The sequence below is a fragment of the Cynoglossus semilaevis genome, chromosome 6, assembly GCF_000523025.1.
Source record: "Cynoglossus semilaevis isolate Cse_v1.0 chromosome 6, Cse_v1.0, whole genome shotgun sequence".
In the NCBI taxonomy this organism is placed as follows: Eukaryota; Metazoa; Chordata; class Actinopteri; order Pleuronectiformes; family Cynoglossidae; genus Cynoglossus; species Cynoglossus semilaevis.
The window spans coordinates 1,161,997-1,170,326 of record NC_024312.1 but is presented as its reverse complement, the minus strand read 5'-3'; the positions used below and the strand labels follow the sequence as shown (position 1 = coordinate 1,170,326).

The 8,330-nt window shown below is 41.2% G+C and overlaps 1 protein-coding gene across 1 annotated transcript in view; it reads right to left on the bottom strand.

The window, feature by feature from the left end:
* Positions 1-8,330, bottom strand: part of hydin (HYDIN axonemal central pair apparatus protein) — a 59,471-nt gene that overhangs the window by 30,863 nt on the left and 20,278 nt on the right. Inside the window, exons 15-22 of the mRNA XM_025056297.1 lie at positions 7,662-7,903; positions 6,274-6,374; positions 4,423-4,558; positions 4,176-4,340; positions 3,903-4,055; positions 1,085-1,323; positions 308-593; positions 96-239 (exon numbers count right to left, since the gene is read on the bottom strand). Of these exons, the coding sequence (XP_024912065.1) occupies positions 96-239; positions 308-593; positions 1,085-1,323; positions 3,903-4,055; positions 4,176-4,340; positions 4,423-4,558; positions 6,274-6,374; positions 7,662-7,903 (1,466 nt within the window). The remainder of the gene's footprint in view (positions 1-95; positions 240-307; positions 594-1,084; positions 1,324-3,902; positions 4,056-4,175; positions 4,341-4,422; positions 4,559-6,273; positions 6,375-7,661; positions 7,904-8,330) is intronic.

Here is an 8,330-nt window from a genome sequence, read left to right as displayed (position 1 = left end):
AATCTGCAAATAGGTGGCTCGTGGGCCCCTTAATCAGTGACCTTGGATCATTTCAGGGTCACTGTGATTTCATGTGTAAAAATTCAAACCGCCACCTTTGTAACGGAGAAGTTCAGCTGCTTGGAGGAGAAGCTGAGCAGAGGAGTCACGAAGCGACAGGACACGTCCACCGACATGAGCTTCTGGATGCAGCCGTGGTCACCGATGGTGCCGCGACACACCAGAAGCTCCTGCACAACCTGGAAGGACAATGAAATATATGTTAGCATGTGTATGTTTAGAGCCCAAACCATAGGGGGCGCCTCACCTTAGCAGTGTCGGAAAATCCCGTCAGCACCATGTCAACGGAGCAGCCCGGTAACAGCTTGACTCGACGTGGGCTGAGGCTAAACACGGGGTCTTCTCTGGGGGCCACCATCGAGCCGTGGAGCGGGAGGTCTTTCTTCTTCGGTGAGGAGATGGGAGGTAAAAAACCTTGGCTGCTGAGGCGGGTTTTAGACTGAGCGTTGAACCCTCCGTTGCCTCCCCAGTTCATCCAGTGGGTCCTATGTCCACGGTTGGTCAGTTTGAAGCGGTACTGGCACGGTCCGTGACTTCAAAGAACAACGTTAGTCATCGGTCGAACTTTCACATGTTGGTGAAATAAAACCTTTGTTTTTTTATCACATAACATAACGTGAAATAAAACCTTTGTTTTTTTAAGTTTTTTTTTTCCACTTGCCGACTTTTTCCCTTTGGTTCTAAGATTTAACTACGACTAAATTTCAAGTTCATTAACTTTTATGCAACATTTAATTATTAGCGTAGCTAGCGTTCAGTTTTTAGTTACACTTTGACTACTTTTTGGATTAGTTTCGACTAATTTTAGCAACGTTACGGCTAACGTTGCTTTTCAAGTTTCACCTTCGTTTACTCGATGATTAGCCACGTTTTAACTTTTACTAATGCTAGTTCACTACTTTTGGCTAATCATTATTTATTTTTGACATTGTCAATAGCTGTTGGCAACATACATATACAGTATAAACATGTATATAAATATATTTGTGTTTTTAACCATGAAAAAAACATTTGGTGTTTTTACCTAAAGTGAGTTCCTAGGTCAAGACTCGGGGCAAACGGTCTGTCGCTGACGATGGTGGAGCCGGTGCCTGTGGCCGACAGAAGAACTGCGTGCGTTTGACCGTCCTGGATCGACACCTCCATCTTCTCCTGAAAGTGGGTTGTGTCCCTGAGGTGGGCCACTACCTGAAGCTCCAGCTGGTTGTCGGGCGGAACTTCTCCTTCACTGGGCAGAACTCTCCAAAAGGACTTTCTGTGGCTCTGAGAGAGAAAAAAAAGTAGTTTCTTCCATGAGTAAAATGCTCCCAGGAGGGGGCACTTAGCTTTTTTTTATTTTTCTATGTACGAGGATAGAAGAAGAAAAAAAAAAATCCAGGAATATTCACCGGACTAAAATGTGGCAGATACACGCTGACCCGTGATCAGCCAGTGACATGAATAATCAGTGTTTACTTTGTGCATATATATTTGATACGGAGCCAGAGGAGCGGTGGGAGCATGAGGGTCGAGTCCCTGGAGAGAGAAAAGCGCGACGACAGGAATCTCAGTAATCACATCACACCGGCAGCGTCCCGTAGCCTGATTAGAATTGATTGCTTTGGTCTGCAGCGATGGTGAGAAGGATTAGGAACTCCACCCAACAATCAACGGCGTAAATAGCTGCATAAATCCTGCACGGGTGTAATACTACTACTACAGTACTGCAGGTAGTACTGCAGCCCAACTCTGCTGCCAACTACTGGACAGCTAATGAAAATAGATGTACGGTAATGCTTTTATTACGAGGCTCGTGTTTGTGCCGTTCACCCGAGACCCAAAAAAAAAAACAAAAAACTACAGGGTTCTTCACTTTGTGGTTTTTCCAACCGTAAAGAAAGCAACAGAATCTGCCGAGGCTTCTGATTGGCTCCGTAAATGATATGAATTTTTAACATTTTTTTTTTTAAGAGCTAATGTTTCACTGATAACTCCGGTGACACGCAGACGGTGGGAGATTCTCTGTCATCAGGTCTATTTGTGTGTTACTCTGCCGGCCCGTCGAGCTGCACCAGATGTAATTCAAGAAGAACCCGCATCGATCGGTTCATCCAATCCAGAGAGCGGAGGAGAAACTCCTTCACTCAACGCTGCCTCAGAGGAGACGTCAGGGTCACCGGTGCCTGCCTCTGTGTGCGTGTGTCCCTGGTTAAGTGATATTTTGTTGGAGAGATTTGACAGAGTAAGAGGGTTTACTATTAAGATTTTCACTATTTTACTACTAAATTAAATTCATCAAGAGTAGTAGACGAACCGTATACTACTGTGTACTGAGTATACTACTGTGTACTGAGTATACTTGGTGTGTACTGAGTATACTTGGTGTGTACTCTGTGTGGCCTGACTGGACACGTGTTCATCGTGAATGTTTTATCTTTGAAAATCCCAGTTGCTGTTGATTTGGTCCAGTCAAGAATCGTGATGACATCATCCTCCACCGAGCCAATGGAGAGAGGCTGAAGAGCCGCATGTGGCCCACGAGCCATAGGTTGCGGGCCAGGGAATGTATTATAAGCGTTTATACTGTGTGTGTGAGTGTGTGTGTGTGTGTGTGTGTGTGTAGATGCCTATAGGGAGGATGAGTAATAATCACAGTCTCAGCCACGAGTTTGTTCTTCAAGGATACAAGGCGGCGCTGATAAGACGACGTACAGTCGGGTACGGCAGGCTTTTAGGAGGCAAGTGGAAAAAAAATGCGAATGTGATAAATTGTAGGTGTCACACTGCGGGAACGTTTCATTTATACTGAGTAAGCAGGATAAATAATAACAGGTTCTTCAACCTGGAAACTCCAACTTCTACACGGCCTCCAGGCTGGACGAGCATCGGGGTAAAAAAAAAAAGGTTTCTTCAAAGCCCACAGTTTGTGCAGTGGAGTTTAAAGGTCATGAGTGTGAGGAAATCCCGATGATTGTAATCACATATTTGTTTTTTGTCACCGCGAATTGACAAAGTCTCCTGGTCTGAGCAGTTCACCAAGAAAAACAATCCCGCGTCTGAGGAGACGACTGGAATTCACTGGACAAATAATTGATCTCAGCAGCGACAAAGCTCTAAACCAGATAAGTCATTAATTACATGTCCAACTCTGCTGAAATGTAATTACTCAGGGGAAGAGACAGTGAATGGAAAGGAGAGAAGCAGAGAAACCACGCCACAGAAACTCCCGTTAGCTCGTGTCCCGCCTCAGAACCTGGAAATAAAGTTTTCATTTCTGCTGTTTTTTTTTTCCTCTTATATTCTAAATTAAACTACAGCTGCAGTATGTTTGAATGGAAATGTTAACATTTCTACCGCATTAGAATCTCCATTAGAAATCTTCAGTTTTGTTTAGTTTAGTTCATTCATTTGCCTCAATTGTAGCATAGTTTAGTTTAAGTGGAAGAAACGTCAAAGTCATTTTAGTCCATTCTCATTTAAAAAGTTTGATTTAGTCTGTTATAAAGAAATATATATATATTTCTTTTTATTAAAAACCAACTTTTGGCAACAAACATCACTCTGATCTTTTTAAATATTTGATTAACGCTATTATAAAAAGAAAAAATATACACTCATATATATAAATATATATATCCATATATTTTTTAAATTTAAAATTATTTTTTTAAAATCTTTTGACAACAAACATCAAACTTAATTTTCTAAAAATTTGATTTATCCTATTATAAAAAGAAAAAAAAATATATATAAACATAAATATATATACTGTATATATATATATAGACATAAATGTGTGTGTATATATATATTAGTGAGTTGTTAGTATTATTTGTAGAAGTGAAGGGTAAAAAGGTTTGTACCATCGTTGTTTTAAAGCTGGCTGGAATAGGGGAGTGGTTTAAGAGCAGTAGAGTTCTGGTGGCGTCCTTCAGAACCGGGATTCTGCCAAAGTCCAACTGTGGGTTCTGAATGTAGACGACTGGACCTTGACCGACACATGACAAGATCACCTCCTTCAACGGAACAAAAGAAAAAAGGAGTTTTTGAATGATTCATAAAACTACATTCATTTATCATTTCATTTAACCTCAAGGTGGCGCAAATCACATGAACGCAGCGACAGTACCACTTACCAGTGGAGCATGGGAGCTGCCAAATACAGTGATGCGAAGAACGTGGTGCAGCCTTCCAGTGAATTTGGCCAAAATGGTGACGGGAATCTTCTCTGAGGAGTGAGGAGGAATCACCCCTCTGGGTTTGGAGGAGAAAAAGAGTAACAACGGAGACTCTTCATATTCCTGAGGAGGGAAAGGAGAACGTTTTTTTACTTATAGGATATTTGAGAGTTCAACTTTACGATATTTGAGTGTTCTACGTTACCTGGTCAAGAAGACCGTAGCAGGCGGGCAGGGCGCTGGGGTTGGACACTCGTATGTGCTGCTCATGGGGATGATTGAGAAAACACCTGTGAAAGTCGACCAACGGCGTTTCCACGGAAACCTCTGGAACAACACATCTGTCAACAGACAACAGAGAGACGGGAAAAGGTTTAAGAAAAATAAGTTAAAAATTAGTTTAAAAAGAAAATTACAATGCTTTCCAAACAACAGCTCTTGGCGTCACTTGTGGAATTAAAGGGTACTGCGGTTTGGCTAAAAGGCAATAAAAAAATGGATGATGAGAAAACTTTGTTTTCAGCAATAAATGTTTGTTTGATTTTTTTAACTTTATTTAGTCTTGAGGGCAAATTATTTTTTTTCTGATATTTTTCTGGCTCACTTTAGTTGTTTCAAACATTTATTTTCATTTGTCAAATAACACGGAGTTGCAGCCTGAGCAGTTTCAGTAAAATTCTGTATTTATTTTTTATCTGCTTTTAAAACATAAACTATATTTGTCGGCCCGATATTTCTTTTACTAAACAATAAATAAAGTTTCAAAGTGAAGTATTTTAAAAGTCCTTGGTCCAAACTTCTGTTTGTTTGTTTGGTTTCAGTTTATATGAAAACAAATTTAATTTCTGTCTCTTTTAGGGAATTGAAGCACTAATACCAACCCCCAAATTAGATGACGGATGAGATCAGACAAACTGAGTTTGCCTAAAAGAACGTTTCAGCTCTTGGTTTTGTAATTAGGCGACGGAAACCAATCAATATTTGCAAACGAGCTCAGGAAGTCATTAGGATTCATAAAACAACATTCTAAATTTCACTGATTTGTTTGTTTGTTTTTTTCACCAAACTAAGTGGATTCGGTCCGGTGTTGGTGGTGGCTTTGTGTTGACCCTTCAAATTAAGAGCACAACATAATATGGTGTTATTTGAGGAGGGTCAGCGCTGATGAAACACTTTATTACTCGCCATGTCGGACTGAGTGCGGAGGCCGCAGCAGTTATCAGACGGGAAACGTCTGATGATTAAAGTTCTGATTAGAGGTTTTGTCAGGCCAACAGAAGATTTCCAGACTCGGCGTCTCAGCCTTGTCAGCCGTAGGAGCCGCTGATCCCAGGTTTATTTATGGCTCAGCGCAGTAATTGCGCTGCATTGTGCCAAAACGACAGAGCATTAATTAGAACCATTTCATACATTTTCAATGAAGGCGATCGCCGCGAGGAAGCCTGATCACCGTCGGCCCTATTCTGAGCCACGCCGCAGGTGACATTCACATGTATTATTATGCAAATTGGAGGCTGAATATTTAACTTAGTACAGCGATGATTTGTCGACACCTGTACGGAGGCTTCAATGACCGCGTTCACAGATGGTCAAAGCATCGCCGCAGCTCTGCTCCACAGCCAGCAGGTGGAGAAAAAGACAACGTACTTGTTATTTAGATTTTCTACTTTACGTTATTTAAGTGGTTTACTTTACGATATTTAAGTGTTCTACTTCATATTGAAGTGTTTGTACTTGTGCAGAACGAAGGTTGTTAAATCCAAGATGGACGACAGCAGTTTTATGGAAACTGGCAAAACACACTTTTTCATTCATCATTACAGATCTCGACTACGGCAGAGGCAGGGCGATTTATTCTCATTTAATCTCTTTAAGGTGCATTTTTCAAACTGACAGGACGAGACGATCAAAGACCTTTAATGGCCTTGAGAACAAGAATGAAATAATAAACTGACACGCACTTATTTTGTGAATTAAATATTTGGCTGCAAATCTTAAAAAAAAAAAAACTCCAAACATTTGTTTTCTTTACATTTTCTGTCGTGTTTTTTCTGACCTGGCATTGATTGGCAGAGTCTTGATCTCTTCACCGACACCTTCCACATCCACCACCAGGGCCAGTCTGTACGTCCTGACTGTGTTGGAGCACAGAGTCACCTGTTCAACATCAACCAAACACACACAGGAAGAACGGAGTACAAGGTTGAAAATGTGGAAGGAAACTGAGAGAAATTCCATTTTAATAGAGTCATTCGTCCCTCTAGTGGCTGTCAAACAGAACAGGTCATCTCCACCTCTTAAAGACTGATTCTGAGAACTTGTGAATTTATTGCGACTGAAAGAAAACCCGTGAATTAAACTGAACAGTTTTCAAAACCGAGCACCAGCGCACCCTGATGGATTAAAATGTAAAGTACTGAGCTTTTGCATCAATGCACAAAATCATAAACGTAGCTGAGGGTAGTTGACGTTTGTCCAATTTTTCCTTAATCATAAATGTAGCTGAGGATAGTTGACGTTTGTCCAATTTTTCCTTAGGACAAAGAAGGCATCACTGCCATTGTTCATTTTCCTGTGTTTTTGTTTTCCACAGTATGAAGTTACTGTGTGTAAGTTTTACCCCAAAAGTTGTTTCTTTGCAGTGTGAGATGTTTTTATCTCCCATCATTTAAGCAAATGTTGAGACAGCAATTTTCCAGTTTCCCGTTTTCCCTCCGTGACTCTGAGGATTTGTTAATGAGTTTTTTCGTACACAGAGCTCTGCAGAGAAATGTAAAAAGTACAAATGTCCGCCTCTCACTCAGGACATTCGCGTTTGCATAGAGGTTGTGAGGTTTTATGGAAATATTAATCATTAATATCCACCGAATCCTGACGACGGCTCCTTAAAGCTGGCATTAAAAACTCGGAGTCTCAAATTGTTATGTTAATTACCGAGGCCAAAACACATCACGGTAAATGAGTTCCATTACAAGGACGCCAGAATTCTCCCGGTCCTTAAGTTCTCCTGCTGATGCTCATATTTACTGACCTTGGTTTTAATTAAACCTAATAAACACCGAGGGAAGGGATAAATATAATTAGTCCTTCAGACGGCGGGAAAAGGTGGGTTTGTTTTTGAAGTTTAGAAAAGACTGCCATTAATTAACGCTGGATATTCTCAGCGTTTCAGGTTTTGTTGTATCACATTTGTTTATTGACTTTAGGACCTGGCTTTTTTTAAATTCATATATTGAAAACCATGTTATTATTTAATTGTTTGGTTTCTGTGTGGGCCACTGAAAATGTGAGCTGTTTGTTAACACAACATTTTTTGACTATATTTTCTAAGTTGTACTTTTGGTGTGTCCAAACTCTGGCTCGGGGGCCAACCACAGCACATTTTTTTACCTTAATAGTGACGTCAGACATGGCAGCACATTTTTGGTGTGGCCAAAATTTTACCTTAATAGTGACGTCAGACATGGCGCGGACCGAGTCGGCAGCAGGGCTGACGCTGAACTCCACAGGCCGTGACCAAGGGTCTTTGGCGGCGCCGCCCTGCCAGTTGTTCAAGGTCATCTCACACACCTGCCTGTCACTGGTTACACTGGGAGACCCCTGACCGTCTCCCAGGACTCGCAGGACAAAGTTCATGGGCACAAAGGAAGTGTTGAACAGGGTACAGGTCATTGTTTGTGGGAAACCTACGAGGAGAGTTGGAGATGTTGAGAAATTATTAAAAAAAATAATAATTGAGGTTTTTGAGCCAAAGTTGAACAACTGTAGATATACTAATTCTCTGAGACTCCTTGTGGTGTCAAACAGTATTACAATGTGACGTGTAAAAAGCAAAACAAAAAAAATCTAACCCACCAAAGGCCACATCTCCAAAGTTAAGCTCCAGAACGTCAAAGTGGAACGTGGGACCAACAACGCAGCCCCTGATAGGACAAGAAACAACCATGAGCCATGAAAAAATAAAAATTCTTTCCGACAGATCTACCAATAAAGTCTGAGCTGACGGTCACCTGAAGGTCAGGGTCAGAAGTTCTGGTTGTCCTTCAACAGTTAGGAGCAATTCCTCAGAGAAAGTCCCTAAGGTGTGACTTTGGAAGGTGACTCTGACAGTCA